Source organism: Coffea arabica, chromosome 1e, assembly GCF_036785885.1.
Source record: "Coffea arabica cultivar ET-39 chromosome 1e, Coffea Arabica ET-39 HiFi, whole genome shotgun sequence".
NCBI lineage: Eukaryota > Viridiplantae > Streptophyta > Magnoliopsida > Gentianales > Rubiaceae > Coffea > Coffea arabica.
Window position 1 is genome coordinate 56,008,710 of NC_092311.1, and position 15,422 is coordinate 56,024,131.

At 39.7% G+C, this 15,422-nt stretch overlaps 3 protein-coding genes and 1 long non-coding RNA gene across 4 annotated transcripts; 3 read left to right on the top strand and 1 right to left on the bottom strand.

Annotated features, from left to right (window-relative positions):
- The first annotated feature begins 395 nt into the window (after positions 1–395).
- On the top strand, positions 396–5,512 carry LOC113735751 (uncharacterized). The gene is made up of 7 exons (XM_027262742.2): positions 396–790; positions 1,704–2,347; positions 3,061–3,676; positions 3,780–3,880; positions 3,956–4,045; positions 4,161–4,288; positions 4,743–5,512. Exons 2-7 carry the CDS (start codon positions 1,790–1,792, stop codon positions 4,891–4,893), a joined length of 1,644 nt encoding a protein of 547 aa, XP_027118543.1. The 5' UTR covers positions 396–790; positions 1,704–1,789; the 3' UTR covers positions 4,894–5,512.
- A 1,096-nt stretch (positions 5,513–6,608) lies between these two features.
- On the top strand, positions 6,609–10,752 carry LOC113735746 (ATP-dependent Clp protease proteolytic subunit 5, chloroplastic-like). The gene is made up of 9 exons (XM_027262738.2): positions 6,609–6,907; positions 7,047–7,163; positions 7,406–7,526; positions 7,653–7,745; positions 8,312–8,357; positions 8,453–8,525; positions 9,486–9,520; positions 9,612–9,700; positions 10,288–10,752. The coding sequence occupies exons 1-9, from the start codon at positions 6,750–6,752 to the stop codon at positions 10,492–10,494; spliced, it is 939 nt and encodes a 312-aa protein (XP_027118539.1). The 5' UTR covers positions 6,609–6,749; the 3' UTR covers positions 10,495–10,752.
- Positions 10,753–12,042: 1,290 nt separating this feature from the next.
- Positions 12,043–13,684, top strand: LOC113731145 (uncharacterized). Its single transcript, XM_027256274.2, has one exon. The coding sequence runs from the start codon at positions 12,224–12,226 to the stop codon at positions 13,379–13,381; it is 1,158 nt and encodes a 385-aa protein (XP_027112075.1). The 5' UTR covers positions 12,043–12,223; the 3' UTR covers positions 13,382–13,684.
- Positions 13,685–14,087: 403 nt separating this feature from the next.
- On the bottom strand, positions 14,088–15,093 carry LOC140021664 (uncharacterized). Its single transcript, XR_011825567.1, has 2 exons — positions 15,030–15,093; positions 14,088–14,347 (listed from the first exon to the last, which is right to left on the bottom strand). It is a non-coding gene; the product is annotated as an uncharacterized lncRNA (long non-coding RNA).
- Positions 15,094–15,422: the final 329 nt, after the last annotated feature.

The following is a 15,422-nucleotide window of genomic DNA, read 5'->3' on the forward strand; positions in this document are numbered from 1 at the left end:
ACAAAAAAAAAAAAGAGAAAAAGCCATGGGTTTGTTCCACGGCAGTTAAAGCAGAAGCGGGGTGAAAAGTGTAAGACGTGGGAAAAGGGAGGGGGCAGGTGCTAATATAGGCAAAATGGAATTCTAACATCGTTGCAGCATTTCGGCTTAACCGTGGCATAGAAGATGAGTCGCCGAGGGGAAAAAATAAAATGGGGAGAGAGAAGGAGAGCACAGCTAAAGCCTAAAGGCGGCCTTATTATTTAAGGGTATAGTGATCTGTAGAGAGAGAGAGAGAGGAGAGAGTGGAGGTGAGTTAACTCGGTAACTGAGTCGGGTCAGCGACACCAAGAAAAAGGTGCCGAATCCAACAAACCCAAATCACACTCACGCTCACAGGGGCTTTTTGAAGAGGGGGGGGGGGGGTGGGTTGGTTGGGGACTAAGCAAAAAATGGAGAAGATTTTAGAGAGGAGTCTTCTTTGCCCGGTTTACTACCACTATTATTCTTATGCTTATTGCCTGCTGGTCATCATCATCATAGGAGGAGGAGGAGGACTTGACTTGTTATTTGTACTAGTACTATTAACCAGAGACCCTATCTCCTTCCTTTTCACATCTCAAACCCTAATCACAGCCAACAACAAACACGCCACCCCAATTCACTCGCTTTTTTCTGCTCTCTTTCCTTCTTCATACCCCCCCAACAAAACCAACCCACCATTCTACCTTCTCTATGTTGTCCTCTTCTTTATCCTTCTCCATTATATTTCTTTTCTTCGCCTTCTCTTTCGACTGTCCGTTCTGCTAAGGTAATTTTCTTTCTTTTCTCGCTTTGCCAGTTTAATTACGTAAATTGGGATGGTGGCTGGGGTTTCTGTTGATTTGAGTTTCTTCCGTGATCCTTTCGGGGAATTTGTTGGTGGGTTCTCTGATTTGTGCTTGTTTGGCATCTGGGTTGTTGATGCTCCGTGGTGATCAATTTGTGTGACCTTGCATTGGAAATGATTTTCGACTTGGGGTTTTTTTTTGGGGAAGAAAAAGCGGCAGTTCTGTTGGCCGCACAAGGTTTGGCTACGGGGATATTATCTTCTTATTTTTCTAGGAGGTCTCGAATTGATTTGTCTTGTTTTGGACGGACTATATTCAATTTTCTGAGTTCAAATATCCGTAGTTTGATTTGTTAGCATATCTTACAAGTTTGAGTTGTTTCAATGTTCTCCTTTTTAGTTTATTTTATTTTTCCTGCTAGATCTTTTGCTCCTGGCATTATTATGTTAGAATTGGTCAGTTTGCCTGCCTTCATTAGTGTGCCTTGATACGTCCGTTAGTCGAATTGTTGAGTTTGCTTTGGTTGCTTTGTTTCCACACGTGGAATGCACTTGATTTAATGTTGTTGCTTAATGCAATTTCTGGAAACTTGTTCTTATAATATGCTTTTAGTTCCTTATCTGAACTTTTCTTATACTTCTTCTTCTTCTAACACTCCTTGTGCAATGGTGTTGCTGATGATTTATTCAACTAATAGCTGCTTTCTCCTTTTACTTTCTTTTTTTTAATAGTGTGGATGAAGTTTTTCTTATAATATCTCAATTTCATGATTTACGGTTGTTAACTTTGGTGTGCCAGCATTTCCTTTACGTTACTAAGTTGATTCATCACAGTTCCTCTTAACTTCAGTTCCTCTTAACTTCTAAGTATTCTTCATATCCCTAATATTTTCAGGTACACCAGGTTTAAGAGTTCCTGTAAGATCTACTCCAGAACTTAGTGGCCTTTGTAGCCTAAGCATTTAAGGTTCATTCTGTGTGATGGAGGATCTTGGAGGTTCTCGATTTGATGGTCTTGGAATTGCAGTGAGAAAGAAGAGGAGCCAAACTTCACGCCGGCCTAGACCTGAACCACACCTATTCTGTGAAAACCATGACCCATCTTCCTTGTCATCCATTCCCATTTCAGATGATACAGGCAAGGTCTCCAGTGATGACAATGCTGGAGATGCCGATTCTAGAGGGAAAATTTTTAACCTTAATCAGTGCATGTCAAGAGGTCCTTCTACTTCCAAAGATGACGTCGATAATATGGTTAAAAAGATAAAGGAGGATGAGGGGGGATCTGATGCACTACATACTATTGGAGGTGTTGGAGATGGCACTGACTATGGGCAGGCTGTTGCTCGTGGATGTCTAGGATTGAGTGGGGATGGTATAGGAAACGAGAACAAGCTGAAAAAGGTTAAACTGAAGGTTGGTGGAGTCACACGTACAATTCAAGCCAAATCCACGCCCAATGGCATCTTAAATAATGGAATTTCTGCAAAGACTGCTCGATCTTTGGATCCGCGGGCACGACAGAGGCTGATTCTTCAGGTTTGTCACCTCAACTTCTTTGAAGCCAATATATTGTTTCTTCATATCTGTGCCAAATTATTTGGCCTGCATCAGTGTAAAGTATTTTATTGATTTGTGGACTCTTTGAAGGTTTATTCTACTCTTTCAGAATTACATGTTCTTGACAAAGATGATAAACTGCATTTTATTTGAGAATCCATAAAAAAAAAAAGGCTCTACCTAGTTTTTTGAATCCTTGTAAGCCTTGTACAATTAGGTCTGAGAAAGGTGAAGAAAATAGAATGTTTAGCTATTGGTTGTTTTTATGCTAACTTCATGATTGAAACCAGTCAGTAGGCAAAGTTGAGCCGAATTATGTTTTCTGTGGCTTCGAATTTGCATTGTAAGTCTGTGATTGGTATTCATGTGGTGTATAAACTGATTCGCTCACATCAGTTTATAGATTCTCACTTTAGCTCTACTGCATCTTGTTGCCCGCATGTGTTAGTTTTGGCTGAAAACCGGACTTTCCATAAAGAAAATAAAAATTCAGAGATTTGCTTCATCTGTTGTAATTGCATTTGGAATAAGCTTCTTTGAGTAAGACACTGGATACGTTTATTGGTCAAGGTATATATTGCTTACTGCTTGTATGGCAAACATATCTTTAGCATTAATTTCTGTTGGTTGTCATTTGACCTTTTACCATTAATACCTTATGGAAGTTTTCTAACTTTTAATCTCAACTTCAGGATGGTGCAGACCATCCCCCCTTGGATCAGAAAAGTGGTTTGCCAGGGGTCCCATCGAAGGATTTCCCAAGAGGCAGACTTAGTCTTGGGAAGATGGTCGCGAAGAATGGCATTGAAAAGCCAGGTGAGAAGCCAGATCCTGTTCGTAAGAGTAGGAGGGTCCCAAAGAAACGTGTTTTGGATGGGGCATTTGATGAAGATGAGGATGATGATGAGCTCCGATATCTGGAGAAGATAAGAATTCCAAAGGTAGCAGGTCATAGGGATTTTGATGCAGAATCAACAAAGAAACAGAGAAACCTTTTGAGGGTTTCTAAAGGTGAAAAATATGAAATTCTGGATGAGGTTGGAAACTCTAGCAAAGATGGCAAGAGGTCTAGATCTGACCGAGGTTCAGAGGATACAGATTATGAGGAGGAAATGCTGTCTGATGTTGAGCCTGAAGCAAAGAAGAGGAAGCAAAGAAAGGATTCATTTGATTCCCCACCAGAAAGCAAGAGGGAAATTACACTAACTACACGCCAGAGAGCCCTTTTGTCGAGCAAGGACACATCTACTACTTCTGGTGCAAGTCAAATCGAGTTCCCAAATGGTCTACCACCACCCCCACCTCGAAGTTAGTATAGTATTTTCCTTGATTGTTTTCTTTTTTCTTTGTTGTTATTCCTAGATATTGTTATTTTGGTAAATCAATTTGTTGGTTATTTTCTTGAATACAGAGCAAAAAGAGAAACTGACAGAGGTAGAGCAGCAAGTGAAGAAAGCAGAGGCTGCTCAGAGACGAAGAATGCAAAATGAGAAGGCAGCTAGGGAATCAGAGGTTTCTTACTTACTATCAACATATTTTGCCTAGTTTTGCTATTGTGGAAATAGCTTGACAACATTAATTTTGTAGGCTGAGGCAATCAGAAAAATACTTGGTCAAGATTCTAGTAGGAAGAAGCGAGAGGATAAAATGAAGAAGCGTCAAGAGGAGCTGGCTCAGGTACTTGCTGTGGTGAAGATTTGGCACATTAAATTAATGACAAAACAGAGTGTCATGAAGATTTACTACATTAAATTCCTGACAAAACAAGTAATCCTAGTACCTCAATTTGCAGGAAAAGGCTGCCAATGCTCAGATGCTCGCATCAAACACCATTAGATGGTCGATGGGCCCTGCAGGGACTGTTATCACTTTCCCACATGAAATGGGTTTGCCCAAAATATTTGACCCAAAACCTAGCAGGTAAGAGTCCTTGTATGTTTGGTCACCCTTCTTCCACCCAACACCCCCCACACCCAAAAAAAAGGCGGGCAGTGGCATGAAATTTTCTGGTGTTGTACTGCAAATGCAGACCAGAATTAACAGCCTAGATTAGGCTGTGTCTGCTGCGGGTCTCTCTAAGTCCAAATAAGAATTTTACTTTTCGCGAGTGGGTTTGGGTGGTCTTTCGAGCCACATCAGCTGTGGTTTGATGTCGGCGACTGATTGGCGCAGCGAGGTGTTGCACTTGCCCCTGCAGGATTCTCCCACTCCCTTCCCCGAAAACAGAAAAGCACACACGAACACTCTCTTTCTCTTTTCTTTCTTCTCTTTGTTTATTTGAAACTTTATATGTTATACTACTTTTTTGTGGGAAATTGGAGCAAGGAATTGATGCTAATGGAGATGTTTTCTCGATTTTGATATGAAATGTCAGATATCCCCCACCACGTGAAAAATGTGCTGGCCCTTCTTGTACCAACGCGTACAAGTATCGGGATTCTAGGACAAAGCTGCCTCTTTGCAGTCTCCAGTGTTACAAGGCAATTAATACAGAGATACAGGCGAAAACAGCCTGCCAGAATTGATGCAGTCTTGTGTTCAGCATTTCATGCAGATAATCATGCACAGCGATTGTTCGATGTACGAGAGATTGATGCAATTGCATTTCATCGCAGAATTGTTAATATGTAAACAGTACCAGTGGTTGTATACAGCTCCACATGATCGGATGCATGGCAGGTGCTGGATGGGGATCTCGTACCCGGTGGAAAAAATCGTGCCGTCGTAACTGTTAATCCTAAACTTGGTTCGAGTATCTATTCCGGGAAGTTGAGCGGATGAAACTGTATAGGAGTTTCCTACTGTGGTGTGTAAAAGTTGATACAATGTACTCTTTTTCTGCCTAGCAAGGCACTCAGTTGTCAGGAGTGCGAGGGGTAGAAGAGGGACTTGTGATTCTTTGGGTCATACTTGCAATTGTTGTGACCAGCTCGCCAGTCATGTCTTGTTTCATGGCAATCGGACCCAAGTCGGTAGGAATTCGACGACGGAGATTTTTGTTTAATGGTGTACCCTTTTTTGACATTTAGAAACTCTCTTTAACACAAAAGCTCAGTTGCATGTGGAGTGTTAATGTGACTGACGCTTATGTTTATGTAGCGTTCTTTCTCGTTACATAATTAAAGTAGGTATGTTGATTTTGTATTCGTTCTTCTCGGAACATGTGCATGCTTTATTCAAGTGCCCTGCATTTGCTCTTCTCCCGTTCTCTTTTTTTTTTTTTTCTTCTTCCAAACGATAAGAGAGAGTCTCCTGTTCTCTTTTTTGCAAGTAGAAAAACGACGACGGCTCCGTTTGGATTAGCTATTTTTTGGGATATTTTTAAAAAATTTTACTGTATCAGAGTTTTTAGGTTAGAATATATTTAGAAATATTTAAGAGTAGTAGAGTTTTTAGAATATATTTTGAGATATTTTTTAAATTTTTTTAAAAAATTAGAGTACTTTTTAAAAATTTTTATAGTATTTAAAAAATTGTTTTTTGAAAAATTGAAGAATCTAAATTGAGCCGTAAGTGGAACAATACATTCACATAGGAACCGTCCCGAGTAAACGGATGCGGGACTTGATGACTTCGTAGCAAATAGCAAATGCAAAGCATTATTATTAGTTAAGTTAAATACACCTGATTGTGTTTGAATAACTATTATTTGCTTTCATTGCAAACATATTTTTCAACATATATTTTTTATCTTTTTAATCATTTTTTTATCTCACATATATCACATTATAAAAAGTGTTATAATAATTATTTTAAATAATTTCTTATCCAAATTTTATATGAAAGTTGGGATCATGTGTCCTTAATGCATAGTTTTTTATATATAGATAGAGGGAGTCAAAGAGAGTATAGAGTATAGGTTGAGTATATATAAAGATTTAGTCCTTATTTAATTATTTAATTTAGTACTTAAATTTAATAAATTCAGATTTTAATATATTTATATTGTTTGATAACCAAAAATTGAACATCTGAATTAATTAAGTGACACTGAATTTTTTTCACATATGAACATATGTTCTAAATAAAACTTATTCTCAAAATTAAGTGATAAATTATTTATTTATTACTGAATGTAATTTGTATTTAAATATATTAAATTTAATACTTAACAATTTAATAATTTAATATATTAAATTTCAGTTTTATCAAACGCAATCACAGGTAAGTTAAGTTAGAGGATTAAATTGGCAAATATCCCAAGTAAATATTTCTGTTTGAAGGTGATGTTCTTCCTCGCTCAGTCGATAATACCTACCGTATCTTTGGATAAACCCCGCCCTCTCCTTCTCCTTCTCCTTCTCCTGCGTCCCACTCCACACCCCACACCCCTCCATTCCCTAGCCAGCCAGCCAGCAGCCACCACCCTCAGAAACCACGCATGGCTCAATCTTGCATTTCCTCTTTGAGATTTTTCAACTCTTCTTCTTCTTCTTCCGCTCTCATCTTCCCTTCTCCGAACCCTAACCCTACTTCTACCTCTGCTTCCCAACTCAAATCTCTTTCCCTTGCTAATCCTCTCCCTTCTATTTCCTCCAGGTTACATCTTCTCCTATCTCCCCGCTTTCCTGCCCCCTCCCCCCCAAGAACCCCAAAAAATTCACGCTCTTTATATACTATTTAACAAACATATTCTCTTCTTTCTAACTTTTCTGTTTCCTTCTTCTTCCCTTTTCAGGAAATTGAAAAAATCTTACTCTAATGCCCGGACTTGTACAGTCCTGGCAGTGTATTCCGGATGGCAGTCCCGGCCACCACCTGATCGGGCTTTACGCCAGGGTATTTGGTCTATCAGGTATTCCTATATTCCACCTTCCTTTTCTTTATTCCTTTTTTGTCCTTTTTTCATTTATGACCCAATTACACTACAACTTCATCCACATTTTTCTACCTTTACCTATAAATCGTATCTCTTCTCCACCAAAGGCAAATTATTTCTTCCCCTAGCTAAAAAATCTTCCTTTCCTAGATATAATTCGATGGTGATGCTTCTCTTTTTTTTTTTTTTATCCTTTTTCTTTGGTCTTTTATGTTAAGGGATGATTTGCAAGTCCCATCGTCGCCCTACTTATCCCCATATGCCACCCAAGGAGCACAGGGCCCCCCTCCCATGCTTCCGGAGCGTTTCCAGAGTGTCATCAGTCAGCTTTTCCAACATGTACAACATTTTTCCCTCTCCACTTTCCTTCAAGTGCTGTATCTTTTTATTCTCTATCTATTAGCTTGACTGGCTTTCTTTTCTAACTGATGCATCTGAATACTAATGTTTATTCCTTTCTTCCAGAGGATAATACGCTGTGGCGGAGCTGTTGATGATGATATGGCTAACATTATTGTCGCTCAGCTTCTCTATCTTGATGCTGTTGATCCCACCAAGGTTTGCTTATTTTCTTGCTCACTTTTCACTTTTCACTTCTCACTTCTATATACATGCACATAAAGGAACATGTCTTTTCATCTCAGATTCTTGAATCTGTAATGATATTTTACCTCCCATCAACTCTTTGCCTGTCCATTGGTTCTTTGTATGGCTTGACCATGTTCTGAAACAGTAATGCTAGGGACTAAAGTTCGTTATGGATTTGTTTCATATCTCTCCACTTTTCTTTGGCATCTGATTTTTGTGATTTAAATTTCCCTTTGCGTTTGCAGCACTCTAATTCTTATAATTTTGAGATTTGAGGGTATAGGAGCCTTTTTCTTGGTCGTTATTTGATAATGCTTGATTTAGGGGTAATCTGGAACATGGGGTTGTTTGCATTGAGAATGTGTCTGTATGTTGGTTCATATAATTTCTGAACCACTAAAATCATATTTCTTCTCTTTTGTGTAGCAATTCTGACACCATTTTGCATCTGCAAGAACAATACCTCTCTCGCTAACTTCATTATAGATCTTGGTATGGATAATTTATATATCAAAATGCTCTGATATTTTGAACAGGATATTGTCATGTATGTCAATTCTCCAGGAGGATCAGTTACAGCTGGTAATATCTCTTTTGATCTTCAGCATGAAATTTATTGTTGGTATCTCTTTCATCTATTGGATTTATGAGTTTTCTGTTTCCTGTGAATTTCTTAGGTATGGCGATATTTGACACAATGAGGCATATTCGCCCAGATGTTTCCACTGTATGTGTGGGACTAGCGGCTAGGTACGTATTCTTTTTCTATCTTATCCTTTGATAGGATTAATTTTTATTGTTGCTAAAAATATTGTTGGCTGGTTTCTTAATGTCCTCCTCAAATGGAGGATAATTCTTTTTCCCAAAAATCTTCAACAATTTAACCATATTGTGGTTGATTTGCTTAAATTGTGCCTTAGAGGTTATGAATCTCTGATCATCATTGGTGGTTGCAGTGGCTTGTCTTCTTTTTTGTTTTTCCACTTGTCCTTTTTTTTGGGGGGGGGGGGCAGGGGGGAGGGAGAGAGAGCGAGAGAGGGGGGTGTATACTAGTGAGCTTCAAATAAGAGGCACCACTAATATTCTACTAGCCGCAAATGAACTGAGATAATGCATTAGTTTTAGTGAATTGAACTCTAACCAAATATTGATTAAATATCTATTTTGAGACTATAAAATCAATATGGGTTGATTTGTAAATTGGCTTGTGCTTTCATATGACCAAGAAAAAAGATGAATATACTGTCTAGTTTGGGTCATGTGACTGATATACATGAATACTTAAAACACATAAACTGAGCTTACTGAGTTCAGTAATCGTATGCTAAGTTACCGTTTTTTCAGGTGGATCTTAACAGTGAATTCAAAGATCATTTAGCAGAGTGAACATAAAAGAATGCAGAAAAGTAAGAAGGTCAATCCATGTGTTTTTGAATGTGCTAAAACAAATTTCCGAAGCTTATATCTGCAGTAAATGAGGCAAATTTTGCATATCCCTATACTTGAAGTTAAAAATGGAGAACTTCAGAATTTACTTCACTGATTATCTCTTGAATATTGAAATTTGGAAGTTTTACTTCACTGGTTGTCTCAAAAGATGGGCTAGGATAGCTTATCAGGTAATTTGAGAACCACTATTTGCAGTGTGTGATTATCCTTCTGACAAAAAGAGAATTTCTATTATTCTTTTTTTTTCTTCTTGCTATGCAGCATGGGAGCTTTTCTGCTTAGCGCTGGCACTAAAGGTAAACAATAAAGTTTGGTTAATCAGTAGTAACACCCAATGTACAGTTGTTGATTTAAATGGCTAAATATGTTCTGCCATAAATTCTGCAGGAAAGCGATATAGCCTTCCAAACTCAAGGATAATGATCCATCAACCTCTTGGTGGAGCACAAGGTGGGCAGACCGACATAGACATTCAGGTGATTTGGTTTTTACGATCATATTTCTAGTGTGCCATTCTGCTGTTGATCAATCCTTTTGTGTAGATGCATCTCACTCTCTCAAGTGGAAGCATGCTTATTAACCGTTGGGAAGTAGATCATTAGCTTGTGAATTGCTTATTGTTGCTTCTTTGGTTTTTTTAACACACCCTTCTGGATGGAGGGAACACCTTTTTTTTAAAAAAAAAAGAAAAGAAAGAGAGATCTGCAAATCTCTCAGTCCGAGTCTGGAATCATGACTATGATGCTGCTACATAACCTGAAGAAAGAAAAACTGATTTGGTACAACAGTTTCTTTGCCGTCACCCTGTTTGTGTCAATCCTTGACTTTCAAACTTTTAACATTTATGTTAGGAATTACTGTTTTTAATGAGAAGGTTGTGGGAAGTTTGATTTAATTTATATCTGCCACACCACCCTCACTTTTTTCATTTTTAATGGGCTAAATTACTGCCAGGAGATTTAAGTGAATCATGTAATTGTGGTTGTGCAATTTGCTCTCTCTGTTAACTGCTTAAAATCTGTGTGCTCTCGTGACCTGATTTGTAGTCTGTTTTATTCCCAAGGCAAATGAAATGTTGCATCACAAGGCCAATTTGAATGGGTACTTGGCATACCACACTGGTCAAAGCCTGGAGAAGATTAACCAAGATACAGACCGCGATTTTTTCATGAGCGCAAAAGAAGCCAAAGAATATGGGCTGATAGATGGTGTTATCATGAATCCTTTGAAAGCTCTCCAGCCTTTAGCCGCTACAGCTGATCAACAATAACAAAAGTGTTGTATAAGCTATCAGTTAGTTGCTGCATTAGATAAAGATTAAAAAGTTGTGTTCCTTCTGTTATAAGTGATGAAATCCATTATTCATCTGTCAGGGAGAATAGTTTTGTACTGCCATGTTAGGCAATTTTGGGTTCCTTCACTAAATGGTCTTACCAGCCCCGAGGCCCCCTAAAAACGAAGGAAATGAACAGAGAGTAATTTATATTCTTCAACCATGTCAAGGAAAAGGGCAGTAATCTTTGGGGTATTATTATCCACCGATTCTGGTTCTGGACTGATAGCTATTCTTTCCACGTTGTCCTCGGAAGGTGGGGAACAGCTAACTTACAGGGGCTTGAGCGGCGCCTATATTTTCTTGGGTAAAGAACAAAGCGGACTGTGTCCTGTGTCACGCTATCTTAACCACCAAACCCCTACCGGGGGCCCTTTTTGCCTTGCTTGAGTGCTCACCGAAGTTCAATTGCTATTCTTGGCGCCTAGGTAGTGATACAGCTTGGAGGAGTGGATTGCGCTCGGCACAAATTGAAAGGACGATGCATCTGAGCAAGTAATTGCCAAGCAAACAGCATGATCTCCAGTGCTCTGAAGTCTGAACAAACAGGAGACGAGAAATGGCTTGACGTGTAATGAAATGAGAAGCTAATGGGTGAGTGTGTGAAAACTGTCTCCGGAGCATGAGCTAAAAGTAAGCCACTGGTGTGGCGCTCGAACACGAAGCCGAACCCCGTCAGGACTCCTGACGGCCTATATAAACAGGCTACGTACGACTCGGGGCTGGTGGTTGATGCTTCTGTATGGTACCGGCATATTTGATTTTCAGGCTGCCGTCTCAAATGAGCACCGCTTCTGGTAGTTGAATACGATCTCATCTCAGGGAGGGTTTACAAGAATTCTGTAGTCAAAAAAAAAAAAGGAAAGTTTTCAAGCTCATTTTCTTGTGATTTAGGTTTCTCTCTCGAGCGTTTAGTGATATGAATTCTATAGTTGAATAATATCCATGAGCGTTTCTTTTGCTTCTGCTTCATCGTGTAAAAGCATACTAATTTCTCGGTCTCGGATTACAGACGCTTGCAATCCAATCTGTAAATTATTCAGAACTAATTCCTCGTTCTTTCTTGAATAACAAGCGAGTGTCATCCAATTTCTGAATTATATATCCACCAAACAAAGAATGAAACCACCCACGGCAGCCACAGAAGGAAAGACTAACAATTACGATGGCCAATCATTGTCGAATGCAATAATGAGAGATACCAAGAATCAACCTCTTTGATGTGGCTGTCGAAGCTGCAATTGAGGTTGTTAAGTAATCCGAATGATGAAAGCTGATATCTGTCTTTGAAAACTACTCGAATTATGAAGCAACCATTTGTTGTTTAGAAAAATAGTGGAATTATATGGTATGAAACAACAAGCATTTTTTTTTTTTTTTTGCTTTTTGAATTTGAATTTGAAAAAAAAAACAAAAAAAAAAGGGTTGAAGCATCTCACAACATTCCAATTTGTGGTTATTGGCTAGCTCTTGGCCAACGAGTCCAAACTAACACAAATGTGTCTGTCATACGCTATTGAAGCAGCGCGACCATGAAAGATGCCGTTGACCAAAAAATGGCCGTCCTGCAAAGCTTGGACAATGTCATAATAATAATAAAACTTGGTCGTGGCAGCAACCACTCTATCCATGTCTATGTTACTTTTCATCATGCGTAGTGAGTAATATGTTTGACAACATTTATTTATCTTTTACGGCTACTGCGCTAAGTGCACATCGCCCTCTCAGCCTCTCTTTTGAAGCAGCCAAATTTTGCCCCGTAATCCTTCTCCTGAATAGCATACACAGCATGGGAGGTTGGAATTCGGAGACGACGTTATTGGAAAAAGCTGTATTAAGGCCAATAAAGCAGCAGGGCGGCGGCGGCAGCTGGAGGGACCCTTTTCGAATTCTCACAACCCTCCTGCTAAGCCTCCTCCTTCCGCTGTCGTTCCTCCTCCTGGCAAGGCTTTCTACGGCTCGTCATATTTCTGCTCCTGCTACATCACAGCCCTCAACTAATTGTCGTGATGATGATCATCTGCTCTGCTTTCTCTTCCTCTTCCACCACTTTATTAATACTTCGACCATTGTCTATGCACTTGTCTGTCTCGTCACCGTGGCTGCGTTTGTCCACGGCTTGACAGCTGGTCCGCCGGCGTCCTTAAATGTCTTGAGTAGTAACAGGCGCTGCCAGTCCCCTGTTTCTGTTGAGCCTGATGATGCCTTTCGCCGCCTCCGTTTATACGCTGCATGGATTATTCTCTGCACGTTACAGATATGCGTGGGGTTGGGCATCGAAGGGAGCACATCCACAGATGCCGGCTGCAGTTTGATGATGAGGCACTTCCATGGTAGTCCGACTCCGGAGAGAATTAGCAGCTTGTTAAGCAGAGTGACATTCATCGTGGGGTTGCATGAGACGACGCATTTTTGGTCAAAGAGCGTAGTGAAGCCGGTGGTGGACGATACTGTTATGGGTTGCGTCGTGAAGGAGGAGAGATGGATGGAGAGGGTGGGGATGGCGATGAGCTTTGGTGGGTTGTGGTGGTGGAAATTGAAGGATGAGGTTGATGCGCTGGCGGCGGTGGTCATGAAGAAGGAGCTTCAGCCCATGTTGCTGGTGGTGCAGGAGCAGGGGGCTGGCGGACTTGGGGTGGCTGACTTGGTTGGTTGGTGGTTGTATTATTTAACTGCCGCCATCGGAAGCATCAGACTGATAAAGGGTGGCATTTGGCTTGGAATGATTCTGCTCTTCAAATTCAGAAGGGGATATCTTCGTCGTCGTCGTCGTCAGGATTCTGCCTCCGACACACCAGCAAGTGATCATGACTACCAAGTCTAATAATGATTTTTTTTTTTTTGGTCGAAAACTACTGGACATAATATAATATGATTGACCACTTCTCGTGATTTGAATTTTCCCATCTTCTAAATCATTTGTTTATTTCAAAAGTCTGGAAAAAAAAATCATTTGTTTATTTTGATTTTTTCTTGGTACTCCAATTGTAACTGTTGTGACTTGTTGTAAGATAAGAATCAACAAATTATTAAATACACTTTTTTTAAAAAATTCTTTTCTTCCCCGAAAGAAAATTCCCTGCTTACTTTCCTTTCTTGTGCGTGCCCTACCAGTAGCAAGAATATATAGGTACATTACTTAAAACCTTGTGCACTGTATCCGGTTGATTAATGAAAGTTTGCAAAATTTGAGCTTTTGTTTGCGATGACAATCGCCATATCTTAAAGTCCATCCACACCTTAATCTGCTTCTAACGTTACCCAAATCAACCAGCAGCAACATTAGTCGAATAATTACTAGTGTAACATTTCTGGTTCCATCTTTCCTTTTATTCTTTTTTTTTTTCTTCTTTTTGAAGTTTAAACCCTTTCTTGAACCAACAGAGAGAGAACACCACTAACGCTCTAGTGTAGACTTCTTATATTCTCCTAATCACGGCGAAGGTAAAAACAAAACATTTACTAGTAGGTAACTGATCTAGCGGCAACATATATACTATTGAGTTTCCTTGTGTTGCATGCTGCAAACAAGCAATGGAACCAGTTTTCTATTCTTTTATCCGAATCACAGCCAAACATATAAATACATTGGAAATCAACATTTACAAGCCAAACGGCGTACAAGCTATCCCATTAGTTCATACTAATACAATTAGGCCAACACAAGCCCTTCATTAAAGAAAGCTATACACTTAGGGTTATCACCCTCAAGGAGCTAAACAAAATTACATGTACAAGAGCTCAACTTGTCATCCAACTATCAAAATCCTTTCCAAAAGTTTTCATTTTCCTGTAAGGAAAACAAATGGCACGGTATGAGCTAAAACCCAGTGGTATACCACCCAATAAGCAATCACAGTCATATAAAATGAACTTTCATTTAAAGTGCGCAAATAAGCAATGAAGCAAAACGGTAAAAGGATACGGTCGGCTCTCAAGAGCCCATTTCCACGCTTGCAATCTTGATCCAACCTCATTGACTCTCCGTCAATGTTAAAAGTACCAAACCGTAGACCACCATTTTCTTCCAATCCTTCCACCTAACATACCCCAACCGGGCCCGCACTTCATTTCAGTAGTTTTGGTAATACTCGAGTTTACCGGAACCAAGGGTCTCATTACCACAAGATCCTCCAGTACAGTCCCCGTGGCAATTCAATCTTCACGACCAAGCCCTCGCCGGCTCGATCCAATTGACTACCAAACGGGGTTGAGCTCAGTAATGCAGTAAGGCCGTTGGACATCGTCCAAACGACATCAATTCAGTTTCCATGAAATGGAATTCACCAACCAATATATCAAGTTCAATAATGCAATAAAACGGTAGCCAATCAATGACAATATCAAAAGAGGTGAGGGCGGTCAACTACACCCTCACCTTAATCAATTCCAACATGCAAGTAAGCCTTCAAGGCATCACATAAGCATTTAGCAAAGCCACATAGTAACCATTTAGTGAGTAGTATACTCACCAAGTGAGAAAGTGGTGTTTCATACACCGTGGTCACCAAGACGTCGTGAGCTACCGTCACGCCCTAAAACATGTAACACATACAATGAGACTCGAGAACGAGTCACCAAACAATGCTAAACACAACCCCAATAGGATTTCATATGCATAAATGAACACGATAGCAAACCAGAAATTAAAATTAGCAATAGTCTTGGCCCCGATTAGGAAAAACTGTTTTACACTTATTATGCGGTAATGGCGTCAATTTCACTACGGTTATCGGATGGGGGTGTAAGACCCACCGTTTCAAAGCCAAGAAACAGGGTTACAACATTGTAGAAGGTCATTCAATCCAGTTCCTAACACAACTAGGTCAAATATACGAAATACTATACCAGAATTCCCAAAACAG